Source organism: Theropithecus gelada, chromosome 4 (assembly GCF_003255815.1).
Source record: "Theropithecus gelada isolate Dixy chromosome 4, Tgel_1.0, whole genome shotgun sequence".
Lineage (NCBI taxonomy): Eukaryota > Metazoa > Chordata > Mammalia > Primates > Cercopithecidae > Theropithecus > Theropithecus gelada.
Genome location: NC_037671.1, coordinates 24,649,343 through 24,666,173, shown reverse-complemented (window position 1 = coordinate 24,666,173; position 16,831 = coordinate 24,649,343). Strand labels below are relative to the sequence as shown.

The following is a 16,831-nucleotide window of genomic DNA, read 5'->3' as shown; positions in this document are numbered from 1 at the left end:
TTTGGACTGGAGAAACAGTGTTGAGAAGGGGAATATTGACTATGGTAGGATCTTTTCTGCTCTGGATTACTGGGGTAAGGCCTTCACCTGGCTTTTCTTTAGAATGTGGTATATTTAATCTCTGCTGTTTATATATCTAGGCCTGAGTGCCAAAATTTGACCTATAGGGAAAAAGTTAGAATCTTAAATACATAAAAGCCAAGTCAGTCTGTTCGAAATGAGGATACTGCGGATGGTGGAGGAGGAAGGGTGGATGTTCCATGAACCTTGGGGTTTACCCTACCTTAGCATATGAAGGTCAAAGAAAAAAATATAAAGAGGACGTATGAGAGCCATCAGACCTAGGAACAAAAGCAAAACAAAGAGGGATGGGAGAGTGAAGAATATAATCAATTAATACGTGATTTGTTCAAAAGTAGGCACACAACGCCAAAGCAGCCGGTTCATTGCTTGGCAAGTAATTGAAATAACTGCCCTGCAGAGTTGTCTTTTTCTTTTTTTTTTTTTTTGAGATGGAGTCTTGCTCTGTCGCCCAGGCTGGAGTGCAGTGGCTAGATCTCAGCTCACTGCAAGCTCCGCCTCCCGGGTTTATGCCATTCTCCTGCCTCAGCCTCCCAAGTAGCTGGGACTACAGGCACCCGCCACCTCGCCCGGCTAGTTTTTTGTATTTTTTAGTAGAGACGGGGTTTCACCGTGTTAGCCAGGATGGTCTCGATCTCCTGACCTCGTGATCCGCCCGTCTCGGCCTCCCAAAGTGCTGGGATTACAGGCTTGAGCCACCGCGCCTGGCCTCTTTCCTTTTTTTTTTTTTTTAGATGGAGTCTTGCTCTGTCGCTCAGGCTGGAGTGCAGTGGTACCGTCTCAACTCACTGCAACTTCTGCCTCCCGGGTTCAAGCGATTCTCCTGCCTCAGCCTCCAGAGTAGCTGGGATTACAGGTGCATACCATCATGCCTAGCAAATTTTTTTTTTTTGAGACGAAGTCTTGCTCTGTCGCCAGGCCAGAGGGCAGTGGCACCATCTTGGCTCACTGCAACCTCCGCCTCCCGGCTTCAAGTGGTTCTCCTGCCTCAGCCTCCCAAGTAGCTGGGACTACGGGCTTACGCCACCATGGCCAGCTAATTTTTGTATTTTTAGTAGAGATGGGGTTTTCACCATGTTGGCCAGGCTGATCTTGAACTCCTGACCTCAAGTGATCCACCCACCAAGGCCTCCCAAAGTGCTGGGATTATAGGCCTGAGCCACCGTGCCCAGCCCAGAGCTGTCTTAAAAGGGAATATGAAGGACAAAATATGGAAAACAGAAGCAAGATTTGGTATTGGGAGAAAATCAACACACAGAGGAAAACTAACAGAATACCTGAGCAATATTAATTATCTGCATAATCTTTTTTTTTTTTAGACGGAGTCTCACTCGGTCGCCCAGGCTGGAGTGCAGTGGCGCGATCTCGGCTCACTGCAAGCTCCACCTCCCAGGTTCACGGCATTCTCCTGCCTCAGCCTCCCCATTAGCTGGGACTACAGGCGCCTGCCACTGGGCCCAGCTAATTTTTTGTATTTTTAGTAGAGACGGGGTTTCACTGTGTTGGCCAGGATGGTCTCGATCTCCTGACCTTGTGATCTGCCTGCCTGGGCCTCCCAAAGTGCTGGGATTACAGGCGTGAGCCACCGCGCCCGGCCATCTGCACAATCTTGATGCTAAATTGGCAACCACTTAACCTGCTCTCTAGAGCTGCCATGGATCTTGAACGCTATTTCTCCTAGAACTACCATGACATTTTCAGTTCCCTTGTAGCCTTGTGTTTCTTTGTAATAAAGCCCCACGATTTCAGGTTACTTGAGTGATTCTGTTCCTTGCAATCACAGAGCCTAGCAAAAGGAAAAAAAAAAAAAGTAAGGCTGGTAATGCAGAAATGGGAATCAGCCTGATGAGTTCTCATGGAAGAAAAAGACCAAAGAGAGTTGATCGCTGTTCTCATGTTTATTTCGGTAGTGCTAAAGTCCCCATACTTTGTCACCATGTCAGTGTCAAGGCTATTACTGTGATTGTTCGCCTTTCTATTCATGTATGTTATCAGACACTTGGGATAGAAAAATCATCTCAGTATGATTTGCAGATGTATCTACTTACATATTAAAATAATCTGTTCACCTTCTCTGGGGGTTAAAATGATTGTTTGAAAGTTTGGTTTATTTTTTAACCTGTGTTCATTTAGACATATCACTAGTTTTTCTCTCCTCAAACCACTTTACACCTAACCAGCACCAGGGTACGAAAACTGTCAAAAGCCTTTGTCTATAAGACTAAGACCCAGCAACTTTCCACTTCTAGTAACTACTCAAGGAAAACTCCCATGTGTTTGAAAAGACATGTATAAAATACATTATTATAACAATAAGAACTGGAAATCTTAATCCGTGTTCCCTTAATTTACTTGACATTCTTTGGGAGATATCGGAATTGCAATGTACTACTCACCTTCATCTTTTGCCTCTTATTTTTTCTTTCCTCAAGCTTTTGGATTCATTGGGTGCTTATCCAAAAAATTAAAATTGTTAGTAAATCCCCCAATGTACTTAGCACCACCTCTTTCAAAGACAGGCTTTTGGACCTACCTCGGCCTAGAGAAGGAACAAAGTGCAGTGTATTTTGAGACTACAGACAGCCCCACAACTTCCCAGGAACTTCAGATAAATTATTCAAAGTCTAAGGGGAATTGGCAAACAGGAGAGATAAAAGGCCCACATAGAAAGTGTGGGAATGGGAAGGGAGAAAGCAGGGGCAGAGACTGAAGGTCAGGGGTTCCAGAAGAGACTATTTTCACAGGCTTTAGGTGTTGATCTGAGGAAGTTAGGGCAGGGGCTGGTAGGAAAGAATGTAACAACCAGCCACACATACAAGGGGAGCTAACTGATCGTTCAACAGGACCCTTCTGCTTAGCTCTTGTAAAAGCAGTTACATGCATCGCATGCATTAGCCAACCATCGCCCTGCACTGCTGGGCATTCACTGACTGGAGAGAGCCTACCTACTAAGGATAATAGACAGTGTTTTCACTTGCCTTTCAACTGCATGTTATGTCAGGAAACAGCACATTTATAATGTGTTTAAAAACTAATCCAAAGAATTATGTATTTGGAAAAATATCTAAAGAAGCAAGTGGGCTAAGTAAATGATATTTCATTTGTTTCTTAATGTCCTACCCTTAAAAAAAACCACTCAAATGGAATACCCTTAGAATGTCTTAGGTATGATGCAAAGCAGCTGTGTATATTGGTGCACAAATGACTTAGAACTTGGTCCTTAAACAAAAAATCTGCAGGGTAGGCCCTACAAGAAACTTCCTGCCATGACTTGACTTAGGCCTGTTTGGCGGTACTCCATAAACCAATTGCCCTGAATTGAAACTGTCAAAAGAAAATAAAATGGGCTAAATTTATTATCACCTGTATTCACAAACATACACACATAGAAGTCCATTGTTAACTAAGGTCCAAACCAAAATGCAGCAGCCTACTCAGACAGCCCCCTGGGAAATACCGTTTACTGATGTGAGAGGTTTTTTTTTTTTCTTCTTTTTAACATAGAGAAGGAAAACAACACATGCAGGAAACCATAAAACCCTTCAAGTTAACTGTAGCCAACGGTCAATCTCATTAGGATATAATGGGTAGACGATATCCCTCTCTATAAAGGCTGAGTGCGCTCTGAATAATTTCCAATTTTCTCACTTGCTGGAAGCTCTGCCTTTTAAACAACAAAGCAGAAGTCAGGCACTGTATTTATATCATTTCTGTTCTCTGCCTTGGATACTTCTTCCGAACATCAGTCCCTGGGTTCATCTTTTAGTACACAGTTGTTTAACTGGAATATATATACATATTAACTTGGCTAATTACTTAAACTTACTTTTTTTTTTTTTTTGAGATGGATTTTTGCTCTTGTTGCCCTGGCTGGAGTGCAATGGTGCAATCTTGGCTCACTGCAACTTCATCTCCCAGGTTCAAGCGATTCTCCTGCCTTAGCCTCCCAGGTAGCAGGGATTAAAGGCATGTGCCACTACACTCAGCTAATTTTTTTGTATTTTTAGTGGAGACGGGATCTCACCATGTTGGTCAGGCTGGTCTCAAACTCCTGACCTCAGGTGATCCACCCGCCTTGGCCTCCCAAGGGACTAGGATTACAGGCATGAGCCACATCCCCAGCCCAAACTTAAAACTTTCAACTAGGACGGTGGAAGGGCATCCTTGAGAAAATGGATAGGGAGTCAGAGGGCTAAGGGAAGTGCAGGGACTGCCAATTTTTGCCAAGGGACCAAGCCTTCGGTAGAAATGGAGAAGGCGAAATTTCTAGGCTGATGCTAGGGCTCGGGAGATAGAGTTCCAATACCCTTTCTGGCACTTCTGACCTTGTGACCTCAGATCAGCCATTGGGCCATTCTCAACTCAATTTCTCCATGCTGAAACAATGAAGGCGTCATAATCCCTTGCCTGCATACTTATCGGGAGAATATGCTAAAATACAGTGAGGGTACTGATTTCCAAACTTCAATGAGCATTGGGAATCTATGGGGGAGTGCTCATTAAGGCCCCATCCCCACTGTCTGACTGTGGCTGGCAATCCGTATAATCGCTACTCTTAAGAATCTCCAGGTAATTCTGATGCTGGGGATTCGTGTAGCGGACTGAGAAACATTGATTCAGGAGATTTATTTTTAGAATTTTTTTTCCAGCTTTATAATTTAATGGCTGTGCAAGTCCCAGTCCCTCATTTCTACCGCTCACGGGCCCACTGCTCTGGGATCAGGGTTTTCTGTTCAAAGGTATTGATGTGCAGGAGCCCTTCTGCTAGGCACGCGTTCACCAGCCGGTGTCTCCGAAGCAGGGACTTGCGCTTGAACTTGGCCGACACCGCCAGGACTCGGAAGCTACAGGCGCAACGGCTGCAGGTGGTGTTGTCCTCCACTGCCACATGCTCCGCCGTCAGGTCCCGCTGCAGCTTCTCCATGAGGTATTCCGCGCTGAGTTCCATGGCGATAGTCCAGCTGGGGCAGCAGCCCAGCGGGCACAGAACCCCAGTTCGGACCCCGGCCTCGCTGCTTTGCTCCCTATTTTTAGAATTTAAAGCATCTTCTATGTTGCTGGCACTGTGTTAGGCTTTACATACATTAGCTTTTTAGAACCACCCATAAGGTCAGGTTCTAGCATTCAAGGAGCCCATGGGGTAGGCCAGGCATTACGACATATCACACAAGTTCCGCCTCACTCTGTTCTCAGGACAGCTGTCTACATTAGATAGCCCTCTTTCTGTATGACGATTTAAAACACGGAAACTTAAAGAGGCTGATAAATCTGTCCCAGGTCCTCCAGCTTGTTGGTTTCAGAGGCAGAATTCTAATTCAGGTTTTCATGCAATCCAGCGCTGGTACTTACCACAGGCAGCATAAAATGCAAATGCATGTTGTAAGTTCTTAGGGCCCCATGGAAACCATGCAAATGTTAAGTCAACAAATAAGAATTTAGCATTTATTATGTGAAAAGAAGGAGCGAAAGCAAACTGGGGAATACGAGAAGTATTCAATGCCTAATTCCTGTCCTTCAAGAATTCCAGTCTATCAGGAAAGAGCAGTTTGGTTATACTGCAATTGGAAGAACTGGAAAGTTGGGCTAAAACCCTTTATGCGGGGCCTTGAAGAGCAGCCTGTGAATTCTGTGCTTTATCCTGGGCAAAGGGGAATGGCCATAGACACTTGGCAGAGCCTGAAACACCATGCAGATGCCTGGCGATGCTTTCTTCCCACCCCTCCACTTTAGCTTTCAAATGATAGTGAAAACTAAGAAATGCGTATGGAGATATCTCTCTCCAGAAAGAGAGGGTTAGGGGTAAACCCTAGTGAATATGGGTTAGAGAGGTATTTTGTAGGCCTTAATAGGAGGGGTGCCAGGAGGAGGCACAAAACAAAAACCACCAGAAAGAGAAATAAAGCATACCAACCTTACACTCTGAGAAATCCAAATGGATAGATGGGTTTGTATTCTTAAAAAAAAAAAAAAATTTTTTTTAACATTTCTGTCTTTGCAAATACTTCCTCGGGATCCCTAAATTTGTTTTAAATTCATAATTAAGCATTCTGATCCATAGCATTCTCCAGACCATGTCTTCTAATTTGTGTGTACCCTACAAACACAGGAAACCCTTGGTAAATGTTGATGTCCATTTAACCCTTTGCTTTCTTGCTTTCCTCAGAATCCCTTAGCTCCCCTAGTACCCCAAGAGCAGGGTAAAAACAAACCCCAAAAGCCTTTCCAGGAGCTGGGCCCACCCTCTGAGCTTACATGCTTTTTTTTTTCTTGGCACTTAAAGGGATTCAACTAGGAATTGACAAAACTTGCTTAAGCAAGTATCATGGATTCACATTTCTGATGGAGCACAGGGCCAGAAGCAATTGCTTGATATTCTTAAAAGAAAATCTGAAACTTATTCTTTTCTATTGATCCCAATTATCTGAAAGTAAAAAAATCATACTAAATCAAAACTGTTTCGTTTCATGTTTATTATGCCTTCTACCACCTAATACGTAAGTATCCCTTATGAATGAAAACAGACTCAGAGGAAAAGACATTGTACAAAAATGCTTCTTATGTTTACTTTACCACCTGCCAGGAAGGACACACACATTTCAGCTTTTATTTTTAAACCAATGTTACCAAAATTCTTAAAGGAAATATTTAAAGCATCTGCTTTTACATGGAGAGTCAAGGAAAAATAAGTTCTAACAGGAGAATCCTCCGAAATAAAAATATACTTTAAAAGAGATGCATCATTTAAAAAACGCATCATTTAGGTTGCATTTATGTCATGCTATTGGTATCTTGGATCTGAAAAATGCTGAACAATTATATTATCACTGCAATGAACACAAATTAAAAGCACTTTTCTACAGAAGGGTTTTTCCTTTTGCAAAGATCTTTGAAGAAACTTAGATGCCATGTTGTTCTAAGGTCATTTTAAAAAATGGAATTCCAATTGCAGAACACAAATGCAATTAAAACTAAATATATGAGCACCGTACATGAAAAAAATGTTGAAAACTAGTAGCTATCTTTAAGAGATAAATTAAATGGAAACACAAGTTATATTGGTTTTTGGGGATGGATCATTGCTTTCCATTGGACAACCACAAAACCCCCTCCTTTTAGACCAGTCCTCAAAGTTCTCTTTTTCCAGGTGTACCTTCCAGCATAATACTCCCTAATCTACAAGTAATCCAAAGGAGTAAGGGATTATTTCCAAACACTTCTGCTTATTAACCCCTCCTCTCCAGTGCTGAAAAACTCAAGACATGTAAAAGACACATTTTTAACACACATTTGGAAGTAAAGATGGCTTTTGTTAGTTAATAGCAATTGTTAACTCTCAAAATAAACAGGAAATAGTGCCACTTAGCAAGTTGCATGTTCCAAACCCAAGAGTATTAGGCCTTAAGAAATCCAAGAACTTTTTCTCTTTGCAGTCTAAACAATCCTGCCTGATTCTTAGAAAAAGCACAAATCTCCAGCAGCCAAAGTGCTATTTTGAGAGACAGGGGGCTTTCCTCTGAGCCCATATGGAGCCAGCTTCTCCAGGTCATCTTTATTGATGCAGTTCTCTTACATTAACACCATGTTGGGCATGGCAAAAAATGGAGATCATAGCACCACATCAACCTTTCTGCTTGAGAAAAAAAAAAATTGCATACACCTTTAGCATTTCATCATCGGTAAAAGTCTAATCCTGTATAATCTACTGATAATGTAACAGCTTATTTGTCCTTAACCCTTGGAAACCAATTATAGCCACTGCTAGAGGTAAGCATGGGCATATCAAGGAGAAAGCAGCTCCAGGAGCACCAAGTTCAAAAAAAGATCAGCTAGCCAGTTTCATCTGTGAAGAATTCTGTCCACGTTGCCCCTCCCCCTCTTTTTCAGATTCCAAGACAAAGGTCGTTTTTAAATATGGTAAACTCAGAAAATTCCTAGAAAGCATGTGTTGAGTTGACACATATTCAGCTGATGCCATCATTTCAGGGTCAGGAGAAATCTGGCCAAGAGACATTTAATATTCCTCAATAAGGTAGCATTTGACAAGACTCCTCTGATAACTTATTTTTTTTAAAGCTAAGGCAGATTGTGTAGTGTGTCTAGATACCGTAGGGCTTTTCCCATCCCAGGCATTGGGCATAATAACGACAAAAGTCAAGATTTAGGGTTCAGTTCCAGCTGATTTTATTTCCTTCTCAAAAAAAGTTATTTACAGAAGGTATATATCAACAATCTGACAGGCAGTGAACTTGACATGATTAGCTGGCATGATTTTTTCTTTTTTTCCCCCAAACATTGTTTTTGTGGCCTTGAATTTTAAGACAAATATTCTACACGGCATATTGCACAGGATGGATGGCAAAAAAAAGTTTAAAAACAAAAACCCTTAACGGAACTGCCTTAAAAAGGCAGACGTCCTAGTGCCTGTCATGTTATATTAAACATACATACACACAATCTTTTTGCTTATTATAATACAGACTTAAATGTACAAAGATGTTTTCCACTTTTTTCAATTTTTAAACACAACAGCTATAAACCTGAACACATATGCTATCATCATGCCATAAGACTAAAACAATTATATTTAGCGACAAGTAGAAAGGATTAAATAGTCAAATACAAGAATGAAAAACGCAGTACATAGTGTCGCGAACTCAAATCGGCATTTAGATAGATCCAGTGGTTTAAACGGCACGTTTTTGCTTATAAAAAAAGTGCAAAAAAGATGTGGTTTACGAGTTAAAGCTACAGAATCCCTTTTTGCTGTAAATGCACCAGTTTTAAAGCCTCGGGACAGAGCAGTATTTCTTTTAAAACTTTGTTTTTCTTAAAAGCTTACAGTGTTTGGCTAATTCTCCTCCCCTTTTTACAAGACGGGGATCGGAGGGTGGACACTGGTGGCAGGTTAAGGGATACTGTCACTTTAAGAAGCCTGCAGATTGAAGTGTAAACATGGAGAAATTAGGGGCTGATTTTTTAAACTGTGTGAGATATTAACCAGCCGCCCTGTTATAAAATCAGGAAATCCAAACAGCGATTTACACCGATTAACACCCCCTTTATATATTTTTTACAAAAATACACTGAGAAAATAATCAAACGTTTTCATCTCTCTTGTCTTTTTTTTGTTTTTTAAAAGTGTCAAAAGTCTACATTTAAATATAAAAAATTAAAAGTTAAAACTCTAGCCCTTCAGTGAAGGAGACGTAAAATGGCGTGGGTAACAACAACTACCAAAAAAAAAAAAAAAAAAGAAAAAGAAAGAAAGAAAACAAGGAAAAGAAAAGGAAGGAATAAAGAAATAAAGTAAAAAGAAAGGAAAGAAAAAAAGGGACAAAAGCAAAAAAATGTTTGGCCAGTATAAATACGTCCACATATAAAATGGCATCTGATTACATTTACAAGGAAAAAGAAATACGAGGATGGAGCATCGGTGAAGGAAAAAAACACGTCTTCTCATTTACACCTATAAGGAATAAACACACACACTGAGAAAAAATTTGGTCCTGAATTGTTTTTTTAAAGTCCAGCACAGATTTGAGTTGCGTTTGAATCCTTTAGAGAGTTAAGAATGAAAAAAAGCTGGTGATAATTTCGTTGTAGGAATCAAACATAGCGCCATCTATCTGCTTTTTATATTATCCTACACTATTTTAAAAACTGCTCAACAGTCTTATACAGAAATCTTTAAAAGATAGACAGGATAACATGCTATATTAACCCCACCATTGAAATAATCCAACACCATCACGATTCCGATTAAGAGAAGAAAAAAACCTTTTTTTTTTCCTTTTTTTTTTTTTTTTTTTTCCGAAACCACTCGCTTTCCACTGACTGCCCCTGTACCACATCAAACAGTCTCCTCTCCTCCACGCCTCCGGGGTCTGGGAAGTCTCACCTCACTGATTTCACGTAGAAGGAAGGCGCAGGACCAGCAGCCGCCGCCGCCTGCTCCCCAACGCGCAAATCCATTTCAGTTTGACCGTGAACCCCCTTCCAGTTCGTGTCCTTCTCCGCCCCCGCCCCTAGCTCCCGCTGCTCGGCTTCCAACGGGGTTCTCGGGTCATTTCCTAGCGCCGGTCACTCTGGCTGGCCTCCTCCCCTCAACATCTCCTCCTCTGGCTGCAGACGGGGCAGGGGGAAAAGGAAGAGAGAGAGAAAAAAAAAGCCCCATACGGGAATTCGCCTGCGTGGAGTCTCTCAGTCCCGGCGCTCCCCCAAAACATCTGCCATCGGCCAAATTCGTCACCCCGGAACCTTCTGTCTTCATCAGGCGTTTAAAAAAGGGGGAGGGGAGGGGAGCGCTGGGTTATCCCCTCCTTTCTTGACCAAGAAGCAAAATAAAACAAAACCAAGGTGGTGATGCAGGAACGGGGAGATTCCTTCAGTCTCTAGAAAACTAACTCGGTTTCTTGCTGGGGGTGCAGACAAGTCCGGAAGCTCTTTGGAAGGGGAGGGGTTCTCTTCAAGCAAAGGGGAGGAAACTCGAAGTCGCTTTTTTTTTTTTTTTTGCCATCAACAACAACATCAATAACAACAATAACAGGTCGCCCCTGTCTACCCTCTGCCTCCTCCGCGTCCCTGCGGCTGGGCATAGTGGGTCCCCGGCCCGGGAAGGTGGGGGATGGGAGCGCGGGTCCAAAACGCCGCCGCGCTCCTTTCCGACGACGGGAACGCGGTCGAAGCCAGCCCTGCTCATTTTTTTTTCTTTTTTCCCTTTTCTCTTTCAACTCTTCGTCTGTCCTTTTCGTTTCATTTTTTATTTTTTTTTTTCTCCTCTCCTACCCCCGGCGCTCCCCCCTGCCTGCGCGCCCTTCAGTAGGTGAAAACCAGGTTGGAGATGCTGGACTCGAGCCAGTCTCCCGAGATCATCTCGCTCACCTCGGGCGTGCAGTAGTCCGGGAACTCGAAGTGCGAGCCGGAGCCGGGCTCGAAGTTAAAATCCAGGTCCCGGTCGAGAGCCGACGACGAGCTGAAGCTGCCCAGGGACATGCTCTCAAAGTTTGAGCTGGGGTTCAGGTCGAGCAGGTCGTCTTCGAACTCGTCGTCGGAGGACGAGGAGCCCGAGGAGGAGGAAGAGGAGGAGTGGGACGAGGCCGAGGAGGACGCGTGCGAGGGCGCGCTGGACGGGGTGGGCGAGGCGGCGCGCAGGCTGGCGTAGCCGCGGTGGTCGGCGGGCGAGCGGCCGGCGGCGGGGGACGAGGCGGCGCTGCTGCGGCCGCTCAGGCTCGGCGCGTCGGGCGAGCAGCCCGCGCCCTCCTCCTCGTACAAGCCCAGGGGGTCGCTGGGGTCGGCTCCCGCGCCCACGCCGCCCACGGGCGACGACGACGTGCCCAGGCCGCCGAACAGGTAGACGCGCTTCACCTTCTTCTCCGCCAGGTGCTTGCCCGGGGCCGCAAGCGCTGCGGAAGCAGAGGCCGCCGAGGAGGCGGAGGCCGAGGCGCTGGGAGTCCGCGCCTTGTACAGCGAGTGGTGGTCGGCGGCGGCGCCCAGGGGCAGCAGGGCGGCGGCCCCCGCCTGTTCGGCGGCGAAGGAGGAGGCGGCGGCGGCAGCCGCTGCTTTCCCGCCGCCGCCGCCGCCTGCCAGGATGAGCTTGGCGTGCGGTTTGCTGACCCCGCCGCCCGCGCCGCCCGCCACTTTGGAGCCGCAGCTCTTTTTCTGCGCCGGTTTGGAGTTGGCGCCGCCGCCACTCGCACCGCCGCCTCCTCCCCCCGCGTTGCTGCTCCCGCCGCCGCCGCCGCCCCCATGGCCGCCCCCGCCGCTGCCACCGACCTTGTCTCCCTTCTCCCCTGGCTTGGAGGAGGCGGCGGCCGAGGAGCTGGAGTTAGCGTTGCCGGATTTCACCTTCTTCCTGGGCCGGTACTTGTAGTCGGGGTAGTCAGCCATGTGCTTGAGGCGCAGCCGCTCCGCCTCTCGAATGAAAGGGATCTTGTCGCTGTCTTTGAGCAGCTTCCAGCGTTTGCCCAGCCGCTTGGAGATCTCGGCGTTGTGCATGTCGGGCGACTGCTCCATGATCTTGCGCCGCTCGATCTGCGACCACACCATGAAGGCGTTCATAGGCCGCTTGATGTGCCCACTCGGGGTCTTGCACCAGCTCGGGTCGTCGGCCTTACCGCCCGTGGAGGCGGTGGAGCCGGGCGTGGGGGAGGAGGCGATGCCCAGCTCGAGGCCGGCGCCCGAGTCCGAGCTCTCGCCGGCCAGTAACGCTTCCGTGTTCTCGGCATTGTTGGTTTGCTGCACCATGGCCCCGGCTTGGCGGGCGCCCACGCGCGCTCACACCCTCGCGGCGGCCGCGGCGCGATCGCCGGGCCCTCCCGGCTTCCCGGGCCGAGCACACGCCGAACGGGAAGACGCGCGCGGCGGCCGAACTGGCCCCTCAACTCCTCGCAGGGGCGGAGGTGGGCGAAGAGAGAAAAGTCCCCAAAAGATGCGGGGAAGGAGTTCTCCGCCTCTCGCAGAGGAGTTATAGTTCCCAGGCTGGAGAGTCTCTCCCTCTCTCTCGCTCTCTCACCGCGCTGCAGTTTGCTGTCTCTCGGCTGAGTCTGGAGACCGTGCTAAAGTAGAGAGGAGTTTCTCGAATGCTGGTTGCTGAAGCTTCCAATACAAGTTTCTCGCGGCCTCCCAGGCAAGTCTTTTTTTTTTTTTTTTTTTCTTTTTTTTTCTTTTTCCCTGAAGCAGTTGATTCCAGTTCACGAGCGCTCTCGGTAGCTCAGGAAAGCGACATAGTCTCTAGCACTTAGTCCCTCTCCTACAATGCAAAGCAAAAAAGACTCTGGCTCCAGGACTGTCTGTGGGCGGAATCGGCACTAAGGAGTTTGTGCAATTATTTTGTTGCAAGGTAGGAAGCCAAAAAGCCTGCATGCAACAGACTGGCATGAATAAATGTATGTTTCTCCCTCCCTTCTGCAAGAAGGGAGCTGGTAATGGCAAGAATTCCTCCAGTGCAGACTCTTAAAGAGCGTGCAAGAACTAGAGACCCGACAGCTAAACAGGCCTCTTCCCCTCACACACAGTTTCTCCTGCTGCAGCTTAGAGCAGACCCCAATTCCGCCTCGCGCCTCTTTATCCTTTCACAGTCTTGGCTGCAGCCAATCAGCTGCTGTAACCAACGCTTCCTCATGCCAAACCCCTCCCCCGGGCTTCCCATTGGCTTGGAACCCGATGCAATAATAATCTCCGCGTGCAATGAGAAGCTCCAAATCTGACCTCATTCCAATTTACAGAGCAAACTTTTTAAAAGGGCTAGAAGTACAGCTGAGATTTCTGCTGCCTCTTTTTTCCTTTTGCTGTGTGTGTGTATGCGCGCGCGTGTGTGTGCGGGCGTGCGTGTGTGTACAGTGTGTGAAGAGGATGTTAATGCATGAAATTATTAAAGGGAGAGACGGAAATGTATTCCAACCATTATGTTAGATAACAAGGGGCTTGGAAGGGGGCGGGGTAAGGGTGAAATACTGTAAATGGAAGCTTTCTGCTTAAAAGCCAAGTGATTATTTTTATTACTTCTTTTCAGCATTGGAATAAAGAATCAGCCTCTCGTGCAAAATCTGTTCCCCAGCTCTTTCTTAAAGCCAAAGCTGTAAAGGGGAAGGGAAAGCCACAACAATAAATCAATGGATATTGAAAACCATTAAGAAAGTGGTACCTAGACACCTGTCATCACAATTATTTTAACAACTCTAGGTACAGCACAGATGTTGATGTATTGTGTAAATCCCTTCAGAACCATTTTTGTGCTGTTTGTGGAAGGCAGGGAAGACCTCTTTGCAATAATTGCTTACTCTCTTAACCAAATAGGGGTCAACTATGGTTATTTAATGATTTAAACTCCCTGTAAATCCTGCATAGCCCAAACAGAGGAGCTTTCCGTGAAACACATTAGGTAGTGCTCCATAATTACCTCAATGGGCAAATTTCCAGAGTTTTGTATAGGATGTATAATCGTATGTAAAGGATGGAAATCGGTTTTACTTTCTAAATATTTGTTTTCCCTGTTTTCAGAATTAAAGATTGCTTCACTCTCTTCCCTCTCCTCCTCCCAAAGCCATCTCCCTCCTTTCCTTCTTATATATTTCCTCTTGTTATTTGTTACTTGAATCGAAGGGAACTGAAAAACCAAGGCAAAGAGAAACTGTAGAAGGAGGTGATAAGTGGTAGCAGAAGAGAGTAGGGCCTCCGGATTCATAGTACACCTGGCTGCTAATCCTTCTTACTGGTTTGTAACTATGGGGATGTGGCGAAGTCTCAGTTTTCCTCATCTATTATATGGAGGAGCTACTTCATAGAGGGTTGTTGTGAGGGATCAAAGAATTTGTGACTATGAAGCACCTGCTCTATTGTAAGCCCTCAATGAATACTAATACCTTCCTTTCTAATTCAAATACCAGACATGCTCCTAGTAAAAGCTGCATGTTGTTCAAGAGACTAACACAGAATAACCACTGATGTAAAAAAGTAATAACAGGCCAGGCGCAGTGGCTCACGCCTGTAATTCCAGCACTTTGGGAGGCTAAGGTGGGTGGATCACTTGAAGTCAGGAGTTCGAGACCAGCCTGGTCAACGTGGTGAAACCCTGTCTCTACTAAAAATAAAAAAATTAGCTGGGCTGGGATGCTTGTGCCTGCAATTCCAGTTACTCGAGAGGCTGAGGTGGGAGAATTGCTTGAACCCAGGAGGTTGCAGTGAGCTAAGATTGAGCCACTGCACTCCAGTGGGTGATAGAGTGTGACTCTGTCTCAAATAATAATAATAATAATAATAATAATAATAATAACAACAGATCATTGATGTGAACCATACAAGGACAATAGTGGCAACCCTGCCATTCCATTGATTTTAAAAGAAAGGAACTCCATGAAGAATACTAAGAAGAATGTGGCAAAGAAAGGATGCCAAGGTATTCAAAATAAATGTTGGCCACAGAAATTACTTGTTTTCCAACGTCTGAAAATTAGAATTGTAGTAAAAATCAGCTTTCCTTAACACTATAATAGGAAACTAATATTCTTCAGGCCAACCATAAGTGGTTAGGTAAGATCAATCCAAAATAATTAAGTCAGCTTTTGATTCAGATTAAACTAGTGCTGGGTAGTAAATTTCTATTTATCTTGTCAAACTTATAAAGTATGTAGGCTGGCAATAGGCCCAGGTTGTCAGACTTAGAATTTTACTGGAAAGAACACCCTATGTAGCCATCTGACTGGCTTTGTAAGGATCAACCACAAGCAAAACTCTTTTTGTGGGTAAAAGCAAATAATTTTTGACCATTAGCTACTTGTATTATATAGTTTTTTTTTAAATGAGAAACAAATCCTTAAAAAAAGAAAAACCCAAACCAAAAACACACAGGCACCTTTTCTGCGTAACAGTGTTGCTGTGTTATAAACTTCATTTTATCTGGTGTGCATAGAAACACATCCTTAAATGTTACCAATCTGACAAAAAAAAATTATTTTAAGAGGGCTATTATCTATAAGATCAATGTTTTCACTAGGATAAACAAGAATATATTTATTTTTGGATTTGTACTAACTAATGACTTGAGGGTGTAGCTAGTTTGATAATTCAGTCAAGTTGAGTATCAGTATTATTGATTCTATTTCTAAGTCATTTATGCTTCCATCATCGAATATGATGGGGAAGAGTGGAAATTAAAGCAGTCATATATTTCTGCTTAAAACACACAGATTTTTTAAAGGGTGTACTAAAACATAGCCACTGGCCTCATTCTTTTGTTACATGTATTTCAACAAATCTAACAAATTTTAAGACACACCATTATATTACATTCCACCAAGGAAGAAGAACTGCCAATGAAACTGTGATATCCCCCTAGATGTAGGATGTCCCCTTATTTCAGAAGAGTTGAAATGAAAAGAAAAATTTCGTCTCAGACTTGATGAAATATGGTATCAGTAACTTCCATTGACTTTATAAGATGATTACTGTATATATATTTATATATTACACAAGTGCTTAGACTTCTGAAATAGATCTGTTCTAGTGAGTTAGTTCTCTTACAATGTAAGAAAACATATGACAAATGCCCTTTTATTAAAATCACCTTTATGACCAAGTAAGTGTGTGCACACTGGAAGGTATTGGACCTCTCAGTACCAAATAATGAGAAAAGATTTCTCCCTTCTAATTCCCTAACTTCATATGCTCTGTAATCAGTTCTCCATTACTGACATTTTGTTCCCAAAATACCAGATATTTGGTGGCCCCTACTAAATCAGTACTCAGTGTTCCCTCTGCTGGCTTTGCAGTACATGAAGTAATTCTTAATGCTACTCTTTTAGCTCTATGAAGAGAAAGCCAAGATTATTTTGCAGAAAAAAAAAGTCCTGGTTTAGAATAATAGACTGTCTTTATTAGCAATGATGTTAGACATTTCAAATTTTGAATTAGGTATTTTATTCCCTTAAATGATGGAATTCCATTTGAGATGTAAGTGTAATATCTGCTAATGCATTTCTTCTGCTCTCACACATCTACACAACAGAAAATCTCACATCCATACAATTATGAGGCATAGATGACATAAGATTCTATTCCACTGCTTAATATAGTCCTTTGGCATGGAGGGAGGGACCTGAATGGAAATTAGTTTAACAAATCTGGATTTGCACTGATTTGCAAGATTTTGCCTTGCCTTGGTTACAGAAACTATGACTGTAGGAGCTAGTCAGACCTGACAAGTATTCAGTTCAAATAAAATAAAGAGGAGGAAAAACTGTATAGTTGTTACTTT

At 44.2% G+C, this 16,831-nt stretch overlaps 1 protein-coding gene and 1 pseudogene across 3 annotated transcripts; both read right to left on the bottom strand.

The window, feature by feature from the left end:
• Positions 1-4,718: 4,718 nt before the first annotated feature.
• LOC112622297 lies at positions 4,719-5,101 on the bottom strand (annotated as a pseudogene). The gene has a single exon (XR_003118970.1). The product of XR_003118970.1 is annotated as a bolA-like protein 2 pseudogene (transcript).
• A 3,137-nt stretch (positions 5,102-8,238) lies between these two features.
• Positions 8,239-14,095, bottom strand: SOX4 (SRY-box 4). 2 transcript variants are annotated; one of them, XM_025381675.1, is made up of 2 exons: positions 11,285-14,095; positions 8,239-11,176 (listed from the first exon to the last, which is right to left on the bottom strand). In XM_025381675.1, exons 1-2 carry the CDS (start codon positions 12,322-12,324, stop codon positions 10,897-10,899), a joined length of 1,320 nt encoding a protein of 439 aa, XP_025237460.1. In that variant the 5' UTR covers positions 12,325-14,095; the 3' UTR covers positions 8,239-10,896. The 2 variants fall into 2 exon arrangements, with proteins under 2 accessions (XP_025237460.1, XP_025237459.1); XM_025381674.1 differs by having other exon boundaries at positions 8,239-14,095.
• Positions 14,096-16,831: the final 2,736 nt, after the last annotated feature.

Bases quoted from the DNA above. Each gene is read 5' to 3' on its own strand.
- SOX4 (XM_025381674.1), bottom strand. From the start codon at position 12,324: ATGGTGCAGCAAACCAACAATGCCGAGAACACGGAAGCGTTACTGGCC.